The sequence below is a fragment of the Mobula birostris genome, chromosome 6 (genome assembly GCF_030028105.1).
Source record: "Mobula birostris isolate sMobBir1 chromosome 6, sMobBir1.hap1, whole genome shotgun sequence".
Classification (NCBI taxonomy): domain Eukaryota; kingdom Metazoa; phylum Chordata; class Chondrichthyes; order Myliobatiformes; family Myliobatidae; genus Mobula; species Mobula birostris.
The window spans coordinates 187897728-187918368 of record NC_092375.1 but is presented as its reverse complement, the minus strand read 5'-3'; the positions used below and the strand labels follow the sequence as shown (position 1 = coordinate 187918368).

Here is a 20641-nt window from a genome sequence, read left to right as displayed (position 1 = left end):
TTCTCATGCCCCCTTCTTGCTCTCCTCAGCCCCTTCTTAAGCTCCTTTCTTGCTACTCTACATTCCTCAATAGACCCATCTTGCTTCCTAAACCTCATGTATGCTGCCTTTTTCCACCTGACTAGATTTTCCACCTCACTTGTCACCCATGGTTGCTTCACCCTACCATTCTTTATCTTCCTCACCAGGACAAATTTATCCCTAACATCCTGCAAGAGATCCCTAAAAATCGACCATATGTCCATTGTACATTTCCCTGCAAAAACATCATCCCAATTCACACCTGCAAGTTCTAGCCTTATAGCCTCATAACTTGCCCTTCCCCAATTAAAAATTTTCCTGTCCTCTCTGATTCTATCCTTTTCCATGATAATACTAAAGGCCAGGGAGCAATGGTCACTGTCCCCCAGATGCTCACCCACTGAGAGATCTGTGACCTGACCCGGTTCATTACCTAGTACTAGATCTAGTATGGCATTCTCCCTGGTCGGCCTGTCCACATACTGTGACAGGAATCCGTCCTGGACACACTTAACAAACTCTACCCTGTCTAAACCATTGGAACTAATCAGGTTTTAATAATAAGCAAAGTGGTTTGATGTTTGGTGAATAAATCATGTAATTTTCATCCACCCATAATTTCAGCTAGAAATCACAGACAGCTGTGCCACATGAGGCATCCAGATTTAATCCTGATATCTGCTTTGTTTTAGGAATAGTAAAGGAAATGAGGTTAGTGCAGCAATGTTATGCTGTGATGTAAAAGAGAGTCAGCCGTGATCTTTTGAATAGCAGAGGAAGCCTTAGGCTTTCTCTTTTTTTCTTAAGGTCTGGGTAAACCTTTTTATGCCATGGACCAATACCATTAAGCAAGGAGTCTGGATCCCAGTTTGGGAAGCTGTGTCTTAGAGTAATTTTAGTCTAGGTAGTGATAAAGCTAGTTACAATAGGGAAAATAAAGTCCAACGGTATTGCTCTACCTGGTACTGTGTTATACATTTTTTATGTATTTGATAAAGTAATAGTTCTTTCTCATCGTTTCAGATTATTCTCTACCCTTTTTATATGCAGAGTTCTAATTTGTAAGGTACAGATTCCAAGTGGCACGGTTGTTTATTTCCCACACACTTCCTCTGGAATTGCAGGCTGTCACAGTAGTGGAGTGGTTAGCATGATGCTGTTACAGCTCAGTTTGTCGGATTTACAGTGGAGTAAAGGGAATTGCAGCAGCATGAGAAAGTTGCTTGGAAGAGAATACTGGCAGGGATAATGACAGAACATCAATGGCTGAAACTTCTCCAAACAATTCAGAAGGCACAGGATATTGACACTGCCTATAAAAAAGTATTCACCACCCCTCCCCTGGAAGTTCTCATGTCTTATTGTTTTACAACACTGAATCACAGTGGATTTAATTTGGTTTTTTTGACACTGATCAACAGAAAAAGACTCTTCCGTGTCAAAGAGAAAACAGATCTCTACAAAGTGATCTAAATTAATGATAATATAAGGCACTAAATAATTGATTGCATAAGTATTCACCCCCTTCCAGTCAGTATTTTAGTAGATGTACCTTTGGCAGCAATTACAGCGGAAGTGGATAGTGTGTGGATAGGTCTCTATCAGCTTTGCACATCTGGACACTGCAGTTTTTCCCCATTCTTCTTTAGAAAGCTGCTCAAGCTCTGTCAGATTGCATGGGGATCATGTGTGAACAGCCCTTTTCAAGTCCACTCACAAGTACTCAATTGGAATGAGGTCTGAACTGTGACTTGGCCACTCCAGGATATTAACTTTTAAGCCATTCCTGTGTAGCTTTGGCTTTATGCTTAGGGTCATTGTCCTGCTGGAAAACAAACCTTCTCCCAAGCCACAGTTCTCTTACAGACTGCATCAAGTTTTCCTCCAGGATTTCCCTGTATCTTGCTGCATTCATTTTACCCTCTACCTTCACAAGCCTTCCAGGGCCTGCTGCAGTGAAGCATCCCCACAGCATGATGCACCCATCACCATGCTGTGGTATGTTTTGAAGGTATGCTTTTGATGATGTGTAGTGTTTAGTCTGATGGCCAAAAAGCTTAATTTTGGTGTAATCTGACCATAGAACCTTCTTCCAGCTGACTTCAGAATCTCCCACATGCCTTCTGGCAAACTCTAGCTGAAATTTCATGTGAGCTTTTTTCAGCAGTGGTTTTCTCTTTGCCACTCTCAACTAAAGCTGCGACTGGTGAAGCACCCGGGCAACAGTTGTAGGCGCAGTCTCTCCCGTCTCAGCCACTGAAACTTGTAACTCCTCCAGAGTTGTCACAGGTCTTTTGGTGGCCTCCCTCACTAGACCCCTTCTTGCATGGTTGCTCAGTTTTTGAGGATGGGCTGCTCGAGGCAGATTTACAGCTGTGCCATATTCTTTCCATTTCCTGATGATTGACTTAACTGTTCTCCAAAGTGTATTCAATGACTTGGAAATTTTCTTGTATCCATCTCCTGGCTTATGCTTTTCAATAACCTTTTTGCGGAATTGCTTGAAGTGTTCTTTTATCTTCCTGGTGTTGTTTTTGCTAGGATACTGACTCACCAGCAGTTGGACCTTCCATTTACAGGTGTATTTTTACTACAATCAATCGAAACACCCTGACTGCATGCAGGTGTCCAAAAACAGATTACTGTTTAACTAATTACATGACTTCTTAAACCAATTGATGATTTGGTGTGTCATATTAAAGGGGGTGAATATTTATGCAATCAATTATTTTGTGTTTTATATTTGTAGTTAATTTAGATCACTTTGTAGAGATCTGTTTTCACTTTAACATGAAAGAGTCTTTCTCTGTTGATCAGTGTGGAAAAAAAGATGGAATACGTAAATAAGCTAGCCAATAGTATCAAAAGGGATACCAAAAGTTTCTTCAGATACATAAAGTGTAAAAGAGAGGCAAGAGTGGATATTGGACCACTGGAAAATGATGCTGGTAGTAATGGGAGATAATGAAATGGTGGACAAACAGAATAGGTATTTTGCTTCATTCTTCATTGTGGACTGCAGCACGGTGGAAATCAAAGAGTGCTGGGGGCAGAAATATGTGAAGTTGACATTAACAGGGAGAAAGAAAGTTGTTGGGAAACTGAAAGGTCTCAAGGTAGATGGTGTACACCCCAGGGTTCTGAAAGAGGTGGCTGAAAGGATTGTGGAGGCTTTAGTAATGATCTTTTAAGAATCACTGATAAAAGTAGAAAATTGCAACTGTCACTCCACTCTTCAGGAAGGGATAGAGGCAGAAGAAAGGAGACTGTAGGCCAGTTAGTCTGACCTCAGTGCTTGGGAAGATGTTGGAGTCAATTGTAAAGGGTGTGGTTATGGGTTACTTTAGTCATACATACTTTATTGATCCCGGGGGAAATTGGTTTTCGTTACAGTTGCCCCATAAATAATAAATAGTAATAGAACCATAAATAGTTAAATAGTAATATGTAAATTATGCCAGTAAATTATGAAATAAGTCCAGGACCAACCTATTGACTCAGGGTGTCTGACCCTCCAAGGGAGGAGTTGTAAAGTTTGATGGCCACAGGCAGGAATGACTTCCTATGACGCTCTGTGCTGCATCTCGATGGAATGAGTCTCCGGCTGAATGTACTCCTGTGCCCACCCAGTACCTTATGTAGTGGATGGGAGACATTGACCAAGATAGCATGCAACTTAGACAGCATCCTCTTTTCAGACACCACCGTGAGAGAGTCCAGTTCCATCCCCACAACATCACTGGCCTTACGAGTGAGTTTGTTGATTCTGTTGGTGTCTGCTACCCTCAGCCTGCTGCCCCAGCACACAACAGCAAACATGATAGCACTGGCCACCACAGACTCGTAGAACATCCTCAGCATCGTCCGGCAGATGTTAAAGGACCTCAGTCTCCTCAGGAAATAGACGGCTCTGACCCTTCTTGTAGACAGCCTCAGTGTTCTTTGGCCAGTCCAGTTTATTGTCAATTCGTATCCCCAGGTATTTGTAATCGTCCACCATGTCCACACTGACAGCCTGGATGGAAACAGGGGTCACCGGTACCTTAGCTCACCTCAGGTCTACCACCAGCTCCTTAATCTTTTTCACATTAAGCTGCAGATAATTCTGCTCACACCATGTGACAAAGTTTCCTACTGTAGCCCTGTATTCAGCCTCGTCTCCCTTGCTGATGCATCCAACTATGGCAGAGTCATCCGAAAACTTCTGAAGATGACAAGACTCTGTCCAGTAGTTGTAGTCCGAGGTGTAAATGGTGAAGAGGAAGGGAGACAAGACAGTCCCTTTGAGGCACATGATAAAATAGGCTGTAGTCAGCATGGTTTCCTCAAGGGAAAATCTTGCCTGACATTTCTGTTGAAATTCTTTGAAGAAGTATCAAGCAAGATAGACAAAGGAGAATTGTTTGATACTGTGTACCTGGCTTTTCAGAAGGCCTTTGACGAGGTGCCACACATGAGGCTGGTTAACAAGTTAAAAGCCCATGGTATTACAGGAAATATACTAGCATAGATAAAGTGTAGCTGATTGGATGGAAGCAAAGATTGACAATAAAGCGACCCCTTTCTGGTTGGCTGTTGGTGACTAATGGTATTTCACAAGGGGTCTATGTTGACATTGCTTCTTTTTATGTTATATTTTAATGACTTAGATGATGGAATTGATGGCATTGTTGCAAAGTTTGCAGATGTTACGAAGGTAGGTGGAATACATTGTTGGGAATTGTATGGTTATATACTTTCACTTTGGTAGAAAATATAAAGAGTAGACTATTTTCTAAATGGAGATAAAATACAAAAAAACTGAGACGCAAAGGGACTTGGGAGTCCTTGTGCAGAATTCCGTAAAGGTTAATTTGCAGGTTGAGTCTGTGGTGAGGAAAGCAAATGTGATGTTAGCGTTCATTTCAAGAGGACTAGAATATAAAAAGAAGGATGTAATGTTGTAGGATGTGCTGACACTGGAGAAAGTTCAAGAGGTTCAGGATTGAATGGCTTGTCATGTGAAGAGCTGTTGATGAATCTGGGCCTGTATTCCCAGAGGTTGTTTGATTCTTGATTAGTCAGTACATGAAGGAATAGAGGGGTGGGGTGGGGGGAGGAATTGGCAGGGAGATGCAGGAGGTTGGGGCTGAGAGGAAAATTGAATTAGCTGTGATGGAATGGTGGAGCAGACTAGATGGGCTAAATGGCCTAATTGTACTCCTATATTTTATGATCTTATTTTGGAGTTCAATCCCAGCATCCTCTGTAAGGTGTTTATATGTCCTTCCTGTGTAATGTGCGGATTTTCTCTGGGAGCTCCAGTTTACTCTCACGTTCCAAAGATGTGCCTATTAGTGGGTTAATTGGTCATTGTAAATTGTCCTCTGAATAGGTTGGAGTTACATTGGGAGTTGTTGGGGGTTGCTGAATGACCAGACTCAAAGGTTCAGAAGGCCCTATTCCATGCTGTATTTCTAAATAAGTGAATAATTAATTGTTGGTGCCATACAATGGGAATAGAAAGTCCCACTTATTTATTGTCAGCCACCCAGCTTATTGTTGCAAAGTTCTTGTTGCACACTTTATTGGGTATTTGGGCCATAGTTGTGGAGGAATTGAGAACATTGGAGGCAAACTGTGTTTCATTGAATAAATTTAATAATGCACGCATTTTTGAAATTAATGCTGATTTACTTTTCTAAATGTGGTCTTTAGAGTTTTATTGGAGTTGACATAAAACTGAATTAAATGCATTGTCCCCATGTGTAATCCTTTGATACTGCCATTTTCAGGTGAAAAACCCTTTCAATGTGATGAATGTGACATGAGATTTATACAGAAATATCATATGGAGAGGCATAAACGAACTCACAGTGGAGAGAAACCATATCAGTGTGAATACTGTCACCAGGTGAGAGTTAACTTCAAGTAATTATCACTGTTGTGTGAAGCATTGATTAGGAAATTTTATAACCCAAAAAGGCTGTTTGCCTGTCACGCCTGCTGGTTCTCAAAGAATATAAATCCTACCCAAATATGAAAGAAGGCGAAACAAGAATGTATGCTTTTATTATCTAAGCAATACATTTAAAATTATGAAAGCAGAGAAATTATTTGATACATTGTTTCTAATGCCCAAATACAATATGAAGAACTATTGATTCAATAAAAAATATATATGCGAAGGAAAACAGTGGGGAGAAGAAAGTGAACAAAGTGAACAACTTTAAACTGGAGAATTTGTTTCTGTGGTTGGTAGTCGATACACAGCTGTCAGTGTTCAAGATTATAATGCATAGAGGGGTGTAGTAAGATTGTGTAAATCTATTGAGATTTGCATCATTTGGTGAGTAAAAGGCTATCATTAGCAAGTTGGGTCCATGTTATAACTTGCATGCATTTCTACCTCCTCACATCTTCACTTAACAAAGTCTATTTTCTTAATATCTCTCCATTCTTCTTGGGATGATCTTACAAAATAGATGTTTGGACAGTGAAATTGTGTCTCTGGGTGCATCCTATGAGTTTTTGTTTTATTCTCATTGATAATGAAAGGAGTTTCTCTTTTTTTTCCTTTGAGCCTCAGGACTCACACTACCAGTAGTTATTACCCCTCAACTATCAGGCTCTTGAACCAGAGGGGAGAACTTCACTCGATTTCACTTCATCATTGAAATGTTCCTACAGCCTATGGACTCACTTTCAAGGACTTTTCATCTCTTGCTCTCTATCTATCCATCTATCTATCTTTATTTGTTAGTTTATTATCTCTTTTTGTATTTGCACAGTTCGTGTCTTTTGGTTGAACGCTCAAGCTGATGTGGTTGAGCTGATTGATTCTATTATGGATCTATGCCCGCAAGAAAGTGGATCTCAGGGTTGTATATGGAGACATATATGTACTTTGATAATAAGTTTACTTTAAACAAGCAATTATATTTTCTATTCTTTGTTTTTATCTCCCTGAATTTTGTTCTGCATCCTGTGCATTGTCATGGTGTCTTTACTAAAGCAGTGTGCCTAAACTAGTGTTTTGACTGTGGTTTAAATAGTGTCTTGTGTGACTTCAACATGACGTCTATACTGTCCACTTATAAAATAGGAGATTATGTGGTTTTTATCATTTTCTTGTGGAGGCCTTCAGCAGGTTAGGCAGGTGTGTTTGGAGACAGAAAGAATTAACTCCTGAGTGAACTTCCATGTTCTTTCATCATTCTTTTGCCTTGTAACAAACAGGACATAATGACAGCAGACGGGCACTAACAATGAATTTGGGGATTTCATGACATCACTTTGCATTTTAATTATTTTACTGCAATGTGTAATGGCTTGTTTATTTGAAAGGAAAAGAAGTAAAGTAAGCCATGGAACTTCTGTGTTTACATTTTTTAAAAAAACTTGTTTACCACTCAGCTTTAACCATTCAATTAACTACTCTGGTTTACTCACTCTTTCGTTCGTCCATTATGTACCACGTCATGTAATGAGGGTGATCATGATGTGAGGCAGTACGGTTAGCACAATGGTTTACAGGTTCAATTCCCACCATTGCCTGTAAGGAGTTTGTACATTCTCCCCAGGGCTGCATGGGCTTCCTCCCACAGTCCAAAGACGTACCGGTTGGTAGGCTAATTGGTAATTGTAAATTGTCCCATGATCAAGCTAGGATTAAATTGGGATTGCTGGGTGGTGCAGCTTGCTGTTCCAGAAGGGCCTATTATGCACTGTATCCCAATAAATAAATAAAATCGTGGTCTTTCCATGATCATGACTGTTCTTGGCAGATTTCTCTACAGAAGTGGTTTGCCTTTGCCATCTTCTGGGCAGTGTCTTTACAAGACAGGTGAACTCCAGCCATTGTCAATACTCTTCAGAGATTGTGGTTACAGAACCAGGACTTGTGAATTGTACCAGCTGCTCATACGACCATCTTCCACCTGCTCCTATGGTATCATGTGCCCCTGATGGTGGGGCTAAGTAGGTGCTACACATTGCCCAAGGGTGACCTGCAGATTAGCAGAGGGAAGGGGTGCTTTACACCTCCACCCTGCCACCCAATCTGTAGCAGAATTAGGCCATTTGGCCTATTGTATCAGCTCTGCCATTCCATCATGACTGTTTTATTACCCCTTCTCAACCCCCATTCTCCTGCCTTCTCCTTGTAACCTCTGACACAGTTACTAATCAAGAACCTATCAACCTCCGCCATAAATATATACCAGTGTCATATTCCTTTTAATGCATGGTGCTTTAAAATTATGAACAGGATGCTTAACAAGTAACTTTGGAAAAACTATATAATTTTCACTGATAGAATAGGAACAGGAATATCAAAAATAAGAAGGATGCAGCAATGCTCAGTATAATAGCTGTGTATTGTTGGCTGCTGACATGTTCTATTTGCAGTTAATTAATTTGAAAAATAATTTATTGACTGAAAAACAAGAACAGATTTAAGTAATTTGAACAAAATAAAGATGTTATTCTCGCTGCTGTCTGTAAGGAGATCGTACGTTCTCCCCATGCCAACGTGGATTTCCTCCAGGGGTCCTGGTTTGGTTAATTGGTTATTGTAAATTGTTCTGTGACTAGACTAGGATTAAATCGGGGGATTGCTGGGTTGCGTGGCTGGAAGGGCCTATTCCGTGTTATCTCATTTAAGAGATAAAATAGGTAATTTAAAATTTGTAACTGATGGCATTTAAAGCTGAAGGTAAACTATACAGAATGTGCATTTCTTTGGGGGGCTTGTGAGAATAATTAATTTTAATGATATTGGTTCTAATATTATTTTTGCAGTATTTCTCCAGAACTGATCGCGTATTAAAGCATAAACGGATGTGCCATGAAAACAGAGACAAAAAACTCAAGTGTGCTTTGAAGATGAGCGATATGGGTGGAAATGAGGATGATCAAAGCATTGCTCTGCTACATAAAGATAATCCAATACCACGGAAAAAGAAGCAGAAAGCAGGGGAGAAATCAAGATCCACTGGCCCCCTCTCTGAAAAAGAGTGCCCCTTGGAAAAGCTTGACCAGAAAAAAGATGAGAATGACAGCGATTATCCATCGCTTTATAGTATTGCCTCAAAAGTGAAGGATGAATATATGGTAACTGAATACTCTGTTGAAATACCACATTCATCCAGTAGTGGCAACCCTTTGGAAAGTACATCCAGGGACGTCCATCCACCTAAACTGGTCATCAAGAAGGTGAGCAGTAAGAGGAGCCAGAAAGTCCAGTTGGAACCCAGCCACTCAATGCCAGCTTTATCAACTTATGAAGAAAATAAAGTTACTAAATATACTTACGAACTGATTGGTAAACAAGGACTGCTGGATTCTGAAGGAAGTCATGATATGGACCAGGTAGATTCCTTACAGGAAGTTCCCAGCAAACCCATGCATAGCAGCAACAACTATGATGATGCAATGCAGTTTCTGAAGAAGAAGCGGTATCTGCAAGCAGCAAGTAATAACAGCAGAGAGTATGCCATGAATGTAGGCCAGATAGCATCTCAGCCATCTGTGACCCAAGCCGCTGTAGCCAGTGTCATCGATGAAAGCGCCGCAGCGTCGATGTTGGATTCTCAGTCACTGAGTGTTGAAATAAAGAACAGTCATGATAAAAGTGGGATTCCTGATGAGGTACTGCAGACGCTGCTAGAGCATTATTCTCATAAGGCAAATGGACAACATGAAATGCCTTTTAGTGTTGCTGATACAGAAGTGGCCTCGAGTATGTCGATTAACACTTCAGATGTGGCTGAGGTTGCACAAGCCGAGAGAGTTGGTGCAAGTTCTCAATCAGCCTCTTCGGACAAAGCCAGTATGCTTCATGAATATTCAAAATTTCTCCAGCAAGCTTTGGAAAGAACAAGCCAGAATGATGCATATTTACCCAGTCAGAGCCTTGCTTTTGCAACTGAAACTCCAAACCTCACCAATCAGCCATTGTTTTCCTCCATGGCCTCAATGACTATGCAGCGTGGCTTTAGATCGAGCATGAATTCACCACTGCGACCTTCTTCTGAAAAATCCCATTATGGCTTAATGGTTGGTGAGTCGCAGCACACTTTCTCTTTTTCAAATGAAGAGGCAAACCATAATTCTGTCTCTGCACAAGAGTTCTTGGATCAAATGACTTCTCAGAAGAAGGTAGAAGCTCAGCCAGTTCACCAGGCTTACCAAATAGGCACGTTTGAACAGACATTCAGATCTCAGTACCAGAATGCAAGGTCTGGTATAACTCCCCCATACAGTGCCTCCAATGGACAAGTAAACCTGAGGGTGCGTGGGACTAGTGCAGAGTTTTCAGAGTTCCCGTTAGTCAGTGTACAGGAGGGAAGAGGTCAGATGACTTCTTCGCCAGATGCCACAGCTAGTCAGGCCTTTGGATAGCAAGAAAACCTGACCTTTGTTTTTAGTATTAAAAAAAATCATGGGCTAGCACTTCAGATTGACAATTCTTGTGTTATGTGCTGCTCTGTATAGGATGGCGTGCAGTATAAACAGTAGCTAATGCAGTTTTTGTTCATATAGAAGCCTTGAAAAAGGCCCATTGAATACCAAAACCCATTTGTGCTGCGGTGCAACATTTTAGAAAAGTTCCCTTTGCATTTTTCAGCCGTGCACAGCATGTCACAGGTTATTGTTTTGTAGCAGGGCTTAACTGTTGTTTAACACTGATGCTGCTGTTATGCCTCACCTTGTAACATGCCCCAAAATATTTTGGCACTTTTTAAAAGGAAAAGATTAATTAGTCACTTCTACACTTAGGGTAAAACCAAACTAATAACTTAGTTTCTTTGGATTTTCTTTTGAAATTATGCACTTTTCTAATCAGATTTACTAAGATTGTAAACAAAGCTTAACATTTTTTTTCACGTTTATATGTAGGTGAATGCTTAAAAGGAATTGGGACATAAATTTTATCTAACATGCATTTTTTCACATTAGGAAGCCTATAAATTTGAATGGGAGAAGAATGATAATCAACAATTATCTGTTGAACATTCTATTTATTCCATGAGTTTAAAATATTAAATTTTATTTATTTTATAAATGAATGTGGGAATTTAGTTCCTCAAGCCACATACTTCCCTGGTTGTGCGATGCAGCTTTTGGTTCTCCATGATATTGGATTGCCTATTAAAATATAGTTTATGTCCCTATTTTTGTATGTTTAGTATATAACACCTTGTTTCCTTGCTGAAAATTTACCTTTTAATTTATATACAGTACCTACCCATTTATTATATAATACCTTGTCTGCATAACAATATTTTTCAAAAGTATATTATACAGCAAGTACATCACACAAGTGCATCATCCCACAAATGGTTTTGTTGCCCTTTCTGTAAATGTGATTTTGTACATTGCAGTGTACTGTGATTCTATAGCTTAAAAACACTTCTACTTTTGAATCAGTTGATTAAGAATCTTTCTTCCCTATAATTACTAAACTGTCATCTCAATTGGAGATATAGTTGTCACCTTTTTCATTTTCAGGCAGTAATCATTCCTTGTAAGCAAAATTATTTTAAGGCTTTGGCTTAGCATTGTTCAGAATTGTAGTGACCTCCAAATACGGTTACTTAAAGGGTTGAACTCTTCCAATAAAATGACATGCCAGATGCTTTCATAAGTTTACAAAGGAATAAATTGATCTATAGTTTAGTGGAAAGGTTTGAAATGAGATGGACAACACTGGTTAAAACCCTATTGAGACTTGTATGATTTTTGGCTATCTGGCTGATCAGTGCAAACTTCATTCTGTATTGTGCTTAAGCCAAAGATTTAAACGTATTTTTATATTTATATCATCTTTGTGGCATTCATAACATTCTAATACTTACTGGTGAGAGTTTTAAGTAGGAGTGCTGTGTTAAAGTAAGTTGGGAATGATGGCCAGAGAAACTCTTAAATATGCTTTAACTTTTTTTTTTTGTAATTTACCAGACTTGACCTGGGTAACTAACTGCACTTAAAATTAACTTTTTAAAGTGGCATCTGAGACATAAAAAATGTAAGTTCCTTATGCCCTTGTGCAGTTTAGTTGAGGCTAAGCCATTGTGTAGATGTAATATTATGAGCCAGTTATACGTAGTGGTACATTTCAGGAAAAAAAAAGCAAATCTGTGTTTCAGCTGTCCCCCCTCATCACCTTAGTTCCAAACACTGATTTTGAAATCTATTTGGGGGGCTGCCTTGCAAGTATTAACATCCCATCTTTAACCATGTCCACTATATAGATAAATGATGTGCATGAGTAGATGATGGTTCCTTCTATTACTAGCAACAGAAGTAACATACTCATACTCATGAGGCAATAAGTTAAAAATGAAATATAAAATTAAGAAGTCCTTAGTCCCAAGTAGACTGTGATGTGCTCATCTTGGGGATTCTCCTGTTTTCTGTCAGACACACTTAAGTCTTTATGGACCCCAGTTTAAAACCTTGGGTATAAAAGTTGGTTATAAATGTATTTATTTTTACTGGATGTAGAACACTGGACCAAATAACAAGATGTCTTGCAGATGTGACTACTTCGATAATTGGGAGTACATTCAGCAGCCATCAGTTTAAAGTTTAGAAACGAATTAAGTGATCAATACTTTGCTTTCTCAAGATGGGCCACTCAGTAGAAATGAGGCAGCTGCAATTTGTTTTCACATGGCTACTATTCAAAGCTCATTGAAGCGCTGCCTATACGCAGCATATTGCTCATGAACTTCCACTTTGCACTGAAATGAGCACTAATGCTTTAAATCAATTCTGTAAATCTTTAAATTCATGCCAGCCGTAATAATTAACTGAGAAAACATTTCAAGTTATTTTTGCCCCTTTTAAAGAAGGATCTAGAGTTGCAGTGTCTGCTGGGCTCAACTGTGTTTAGTGGAGTTCATAAATGAAACTGCATTGCTATTTTTACTTTCCCGTTTCTGGGGATATTTAAACAAAAAACCTCTGAGTTGATAAGGTGTACAATGTACATTAAAATGTGCACTTTTTAAAATACTTTCCTTAGAAGGTGTGAGATGTACATGAAAACTATTATCAAACTGTAATTCAAAATGTGTGTTTTATAGTGCTAAGAGGCTATTTTGTGCTATTAAATTCATTTAAGTATCTTCTATAAACACAGGTAACATTTGATTATGGCCAATGTGTAAATGATGATTCTTTACAGTTGGTGGCGATCTGTACTTGTAATGGCTTGGGTTCTTTTTAAATGTATTGTATCTTTAGTGATTACAAATATGGTTTCATTCAATTTTCACCTTTATGGCTCCTTTAATTGAAACAAATGCATTCCAAGAATGTAAAGTTGTATTTAATGCTCTGGAATTTTTGCATGTGCACATTGTTTGTTTTCATTTCGTCACCCAATATTTTAGCATGAGGATGTTAACCTTTTAGATGATGTGTCATAGAAGAAAGGGGGGGGGGGAGCCCTGACGTTCGTATTCAACAGCAAAAATTAATTGAAATGTAATGTGCTTGAGAAAGTATTCTTCTCCCTATATAATTGCAGAAGCTTTTTTTTTTGTTTTGGGAGAAAGGGGATGGCATCTTACATTTTGGAAGAAGTTTATGTTGAGGATTTCTGATGTAATGAGAACCTGACATACAATTCAGATTCATAGCTTTATGTAAATAAATGCTTCAACAAAATAATCTACGCTGACTTCCAGACAATGTTGGCAGTGAGGGATTGAAACTGCATATCTATACAGAGCAGCAAAATGGATTATATACTAACGTAGGTAAAACTGCATCACATTTACAAAGGAGTTGCATAGATTTTATGTTATTTGCTAGCCTTTTATACACTGATGGACTTGCCAAGTGATACTTTATTCTAGTTTCTTTTAGTACACTGGTCAATTTTGTACGTAAGCTTGCTTTTCTATTAATGTAGAGGCACTAACTAGAGAGATCAATTTTGTAGTATATTGTAAAAGCTAAATTTGTTACAAATTCTGTTGGCCACGGTTTATGTATGAAAAACAATTATGCTTCCTTTGCTCATTTCACTACTTTACAATCAAGTTGTGATAGAGAACTGTGTGCTTGTTAAAATCAATAAATCTCTCTTTTGTTCACCCCACATAAAACTTATCATCACTTCAGTATCTTTTACATTAAGGGTTTTTGGGGAGTAGATTTATCAGTAGTAGATGTAGATACAATATTTTGCAACATGTCATCAAATATTGTTTAGATATGTAATAAAGCAAGATCCTACAAAATGCTTTAAACTGTTACTGAAAGATATACAGTACTTTGTAAGCGGTGTATTAGAGAAATTGGAAGTATCACATTTTCATCTTTAAGGAGTCTTTAATACATAGTTATAAATAAATGTTCAGAAATCAGTTGTTTGTTGTTAATTTATAAACAATGATGCTGCATAACAACATTTGAATTCGGGAAATGCTATCATATCTTGAAGGATTCTGCGTGGAAGAAAAATTTAGTGTATAACATTTGTGTATAAAATATGCGGTGTTATTTTCATACATCTTCACATCTGTGACATTTTTATCACAGTGAAGATCTGAATGACATTTGTTTTAGTTTCAAAATAAAAAAATTAAAAGTGATACTATGTCTTTGTTTATAATTGTGGCATCATTATCGATGCTGTGTGAATTTAGATTGTGATAGGTATTTACTGTGCAGGGCCAGGGCATGGCCTTTTTGCCAAGCTCAGCTTTCTAACAGTAGCTGACGCTTCCAGGAATTGAAGAGTTGTTTTTGAGTAAGTTAAACTTCCAACCAATAATATTCTTTGTTCAGCTTCTTGCCATAAATGGGAGCCAATTTTCAGTTTTGAATGTAACTTGCAAGCAATAATCAGTCTGAAGTTAAAAGAACAGCTTTGCAAACAAGCAGCAGTGTCTACAGAGCACTGGCTGCTCAAGAGATGCAGTGTAAAACAATGGGATTATCTTATTTGGGCCTGCATCAAAACCAGACAACACTGACTAAGTTCGTAGATCAAATTGGTACTGGTTCTTAGCATGTCAAATAACCCGTCTCTCAATAGTTGGGAGATTTGTGTACTCAAAATCAGCCTTCACTGCATTAATTGTGGGTGTTTGGGATCTCTGTCACCAGAGGCTTTGAGACTAGTGGTTCCCAAAGTGGGTGATATTGCACCCCCCCCGCACCCGAGCTGTAGGAGATTCTAAAGGGGTGATAGTGGTTCCCAAAGTGGGTGATATTGCACCCCCCCCCCGGGCTGTAGGAGATTCTAAAGGGGTGATAAAGAGTGTTTGGGTTTTGCCCAAGCTATTATGACATCGCAACATTCCCCTTTATTGATCGCAGCACGTGCTTACACCTGCAGTCACAGAAGAAGGAGTTAAACAATCTGGAAATTCTTCACTGGGTAACCTTGCAAGAAGAAATTATCAAAATTCAGAATGATGTAGAAGCAAAAATGTTTTTTTTAAAGATGTCGGCTTTTCTGGTATGTGGCTACACTGCCATACGAAGTTTCCTGGTCTTTGGAGAAAAGCCAAATTGCTCATTGTATTTCCATCCTCCGACCTTGTTGAAAGAAGCTTCAATGCAGTGAAGTACATACTTAGAAAAAAAAGCTGAAACCTCTTGGACGTTGTTACGTATGGCAACTTTTGGCTTTTGCTGTCACAACTTGAACCAGATATTTAAACTCTTGCTAAAATACCATCAAACTTGAGGATCACATTGATATTGTAGCTGCTGTATATCACAGAGGTACTGTGTAAGCTAGGTTTAAAGACAAATAAAAACTTAAAACTATCATTTTTCTCATATTAGCATACGATAGACATGTTTTTACACTGTGGGGACACTGGGAAGTATATTGTGCCTAAGAGGGGCTTTGAGAGCTAGGTTGATGGATTCTGTCTTAATGTCTGTCAAACTAGCTTGATAGTTCTGTTTTTGCATTCAGATGTATGGCTTGTATGTAATATTCTTTTGTTAAGTCCAAAATATTGGTGGATTGATGTACAAGGAGTGAATAATTAAAGTGTCTATTTATAAGGATATGCTGAACATGTGTTGTTTGATTGAAAAAAAACTAGGCTGATTTAATGGCATGAGAGCAAAAGATAACAGAGTTTGCCTCTGTATGCTTGTGGAATTTGTATTTATTGGGTACCTTTCCCTGGGGTTTTCGGACTTTGCCTAGACCAGGAATTGCGATTGGTGCCTCGGGCGCAGATTGGTTTCACGAGTGAGTGAGTCAGAATTTGGAGTTCCACCGTGAACAGCGACATTCAAGTGGAGGCTAAAAATTCCGAGCTCTGAAATGTTTGTGACCTACTACGTAGTATTTTGAGTGGTTTATTTGTGCTTTATATTTTTATGATCATAAATTCAACTTTAAGTTAACTTTGTTGTGCTTGTAAGCTGATTACCAGATCTCCTGGACCGTTAAATAATTTGGGTCTGATCAACCCAGCCCATTACAATTGCTTACTTGTCAGAATTATTTGCAACATTTAATGAAACCAATCTTCAATTGCAAGAAAATTATGTAAATCTTACCAAAGTCAAATCAGTTGTCTCCATATTTCTGTCCAAGTTAACCCTATTTAAGTTCAATATTGGCCGTCAAAATCTTTTCCTATTTCCAAGCCTCTGAGTACCAGTTTATGATCTTCAAGTATACTGTCCCCACCGGGATGAGTTGCATAAAGACATGTAAGAGATTTCAGGATCTTTTCTTGATCCAAATTCTAGATTGGGTAATAAATTCATTCCTGAACATTTGTAATGAAGAATGAACAGGAACGATGGAGGAAGAACTGATTGCGCTACAAAATGAGTTTGAGATGATATGATTTTTTGAACCACGGCTTCAAGGCTTTTGGTTGCTGAAAGCAATTTCTAAATGCTGTCCTGTATTGTGGAAACAGGTCAAGATGCTCTTTATTGCCTTTCCAACATCATAGGAGCACAGTTTCAGTGCTTTCAAATCAGACTGTGAATTACTGAACATGGAGATTTGGGGCTCCCTGAGTGACACTCAGCCCATTGTTGAGAAGCTGATATCACTACATCAAGCCCATCCGTCTCACTGAAAAGTAAAAAAACAATGAAGTAGTGAATTGTTGGACAACTAATGTACACTCATTGATGAAAATTATTTTTATTGCAATTAAAGAAATAGTCTTATAGCTTTAAATAGAGTTGAATAATTTTTGCAATTATTTGTCACTGCTTTGAATTTGCAGTTCCTATTTTAGACCAGAAGACAGGAGTGGAATTAATTAGGCCTTTCATCCCATCAAGTCTTCTCTGCCATTTCATCATGGCTGATCCATTTCCCGCTCAACTTCATTCCCCTGCCTTCTCCCTTTATCTTTTCATGCCCTGACTAATCAAGAATAGATCAACCTCTACCTTACATATACCCAATGACCTAGTCTCCATAGCTGCATGAGGCAACGAATTCCACACCCTCTGGCTAAAGAAATTCCTCATCTCCATTCTAAATGGGCATCCCTCTTTTCTGAGGCTGTGCCCCCGGTCCTAGAATTGCCCCATTCTCTTCCCCTCCACTCTATCAAGGCCCTTCAGTATTTGATAGGTTTAAATGAGACCCTTTCCATTCTTCTGAATTCCAGCGAGTACAGGCCCAGAGCCATCAATCACTCCTCATATGATAAGCCTTTCATTCCCAAAATCATTCTTGTAAACCTTCTCTGAACCCTCACTAACGTTAGCGCATCGTTTCTTAAATTAGGGGTGCAAAACTCACAATACTACAGGTGAGGCCTCACCAATGCCTTATAAAGCTGCAGCATCACATCCCTGCTTTTATATTCTTGTCCTCTCAAAATGAATGCTAACATTGCATTTGCCTTCCTCACCACAGACTGAACCTGCACAAGGACTCCCCAAGTCCCTTTGCACCTCAGATTTTTGAATTTTCTCCCCATTTAGAATATAGTCCACAGTTTTGTTCCTTCTACTAAAGTGCATGACCATACACTTCCCGACACTTTTCAATATGTCACTACTTTGCCCAGTGTCTTAATCTGTCCAAGTCTTTCTGCAGACTCTCTGTTTCCTCAACACTACCTGCCCCTCCACCTATAGTCAAATCATCTGCAAATTGGTCACAAAGTCATGAATTGCATAATCCAAGTCAAGAAGCAGCCCTGACACCTGTGGAACACCACTCGTCACCAGCAGCCAATCAGAAAAGGCTCCCTCTTTGCTTCCTGCCAATCAGCCAGCGCTCTGTCCATGCTGATATCTTTCTTGTAATACCATGAACTCTTGTTAGTCAGCCTCATGTGTGGCACCTTGTCAAAGGCCTTCTGAAAATCCAAATGCACAACTTCCACCAATTCTCCTTTGTCTATCCTGCTTGAATTCCAACAGATTTTTCAGGCAAGGCTTTCCAATGAGGAATTTTTTCTCTCACCATGCATTGTCAATCAAAATTCTTTGTAATTGCTGGAAAGGTAGAGGGGATGCTGGGCATGTGGTCTGGGAGGCAAGGAGCCAGTAACCTAAAAAGGTTTGGGAGCCATCTGTGTAAAGTCACCCAAGTGAAACAAAAATATAAATATACGAGAATAGTCAGATTGGTGGGAATGGTCAAGGAACACTAATAAGGATGACAGAAAGATAGGGTGACTAAGAATCTATTCCTTTGTCTTTCGACTTCTGCAACGGAGAACATTTGTCTGCAACTCGTTGGTATGTTTTTTTTTGCCTGGATGAATTATACCTGTGTTTTTGGGTGGTGTGGTGGAGATTAGTCTCTACCAAAGGAGGTGTAAGGTGTTCCTTCCCTCCACTAGCCTGCAGGTCACCCTTCAACAACGTGTAGCACCAGGTTAACGTCCTCCCTCCCCCACAGTCAGGATCATGTGAAGCCACGGGAGCAGGTTGAGATGGTTGTACGAACAGCAGGTGCATATCGCAACTCCTGTTTGTGCCACCACCAATGCCAGATAGACAATTTCTGAAGAGCATTGATAATGGCTGGGGTCACCCGTCTTGTAAATACACTACCCAGAAGGCTATATCAAAGCAATTCGGTAGAAAAAATTGCCAAGACCAATTGTGATCATCCACGTCATACGACACGGCACATAATAATGACCTGTGCTTTGGAAATCTTAATATACATAGACGTTCGATTGACAAAATCTCAATTGGCATTTAAATACACAGTGCCATTCGGATAGACTGAACAAGAATTGTTTTTCTTATGAAGTAAGAGATCACATGAATCGTACTTGAGGTAGGAGGGTAACAGATAGGAGTCAATTCCAAGAACCCGACGTGGCTCCTGCGTAGCATTGCAAAATACAAGCGGTCGGGCTGTTACAGAAAGATATTTGTATGTGGGATTAACCCAAATAGAGTTGTGCCTATTAGGATTGGGGCCAAAGTATGTATCAAATGCCAATTTTCAATCCTGACCTCCAGCGCTTTGAGTTTGCATATTTTCCCTTTGCCTGCATCGTTTCCTCCTCTTCCCAAAGCTCCAATGGTTGGTCGGTTAATTGGCAAAAATAAATTGTCGGCGGTGTTCAGGAGAGTGCAGCAGAACGGGATGGGAAAATGGGATTAGTGTCGGAAGTGTGACAGTTGGTCCACCTGGATTTGGCGGCTGAAAGAAGGCATTCCCGTGCTGTACTTTTCCTTCACTCGTCATCATTATCCATGACCAGGATTGTTCTTGCAAATTTTCCTACAGAATTGGTTTGCCATTGCCGCCTTCTGGGCAGTGTCTTTACAAGGTGGACGACCCCAGCCGTTATTTAGAATTTATTTAAATCTTACATCCATCCCGCAGCAGGAGGGAGTAAAAATCTTTGCGTTATGACTCTGTTGCAATGTACAGACATGTAAATTTAAAAGTCTGATTGCTTGTAGAAAGAAGCTGTCCCGTAGCCCGTTGGTCCTGGCTTTAATGCTGCGGTGCCGTTTGCCAAACAGAAGCAGCTGAAACAGTTTCTGCTTGGGGTGACTGGTGTCTCCGGTGATCTTTCAGGCCACCTTTCTGCATCTGCCGCTGCAAATGTCCTCATGAAGGGAACACATTCACAGATGCCCAGTCTGTACCGCTCTCTGCATTGCCCAGCGATCAAGATTGGTGCAGTTCCGTTACCAGGCTGTGATGCTGCCTGTCGATATGCTCTCAGTAGTGCCCCTGTAGAAGGTATTGTGGAGCCAGTGTTTACAGTCCAGGTGAAATCATCGGTGGTGTGTATGCCGATATGAATACTTTTCAGAGATTGTCTGGTGTCAGTGGACACCTAACCGGGCTCCAGCTGCTCATGCAACCATCCACTCCCTCCTCCCATGGCTTCACGTGACCCCGATGGGGTTGGGGGGGATGCTCAGCGGGGGTTACACCTTGCTGAGAGGTGACCTGCAGGGAACGGAGGGACGGAGCGCCTTCCACCTTCGGAAGAGACGTATCTCCGCTCAACCACCCAACTCCTTCACCATATGCATGAATTGCATCTTATTAAGGTGTACATGGTTTGACTGGAATGTCAATTTCGATTTGCAACTACTCCCTCGCAATTGACCCCAGTTTCCACTCAATTTGCATTCGAAACTTCACCAACAATTGATTTGTTTTAATGGTCAATGCGTCTGATGT

At 39.7% G+C, this 20641-nt stretch overlaps 1 protein-coding gene across 2 annotated transcripts in view; it reads left to right on the top strand.

Moving 5' to 3' along the window:
- The window catches only part of znf148 (zinc finger protein 148), a 59586-nt gene extending 45202 nt beyond the window's left edge, over window positions 1–14384 (top strand). For both annotated transcript variants that reach the window (XM_072262085.1, XM_072262084.1), the window contains exons 7-8: window positions 5796–5914; window positions 8803–14384. In XM_072262085.1, the coding sequence (XP_072118186.1) occupies window positions 5796–5914; window positions 8803–10404 (1721 nt within the window). In that variant the 3' untranslated portion in view covers window positions 10405–14384. The remainder of the gene's footprint in view (window positions 1–5795; window positions 5915–8802) is intronic.
- The last annotated feature ends 6257 nt before the right edge of the window (window positions 14385–20641 follow it).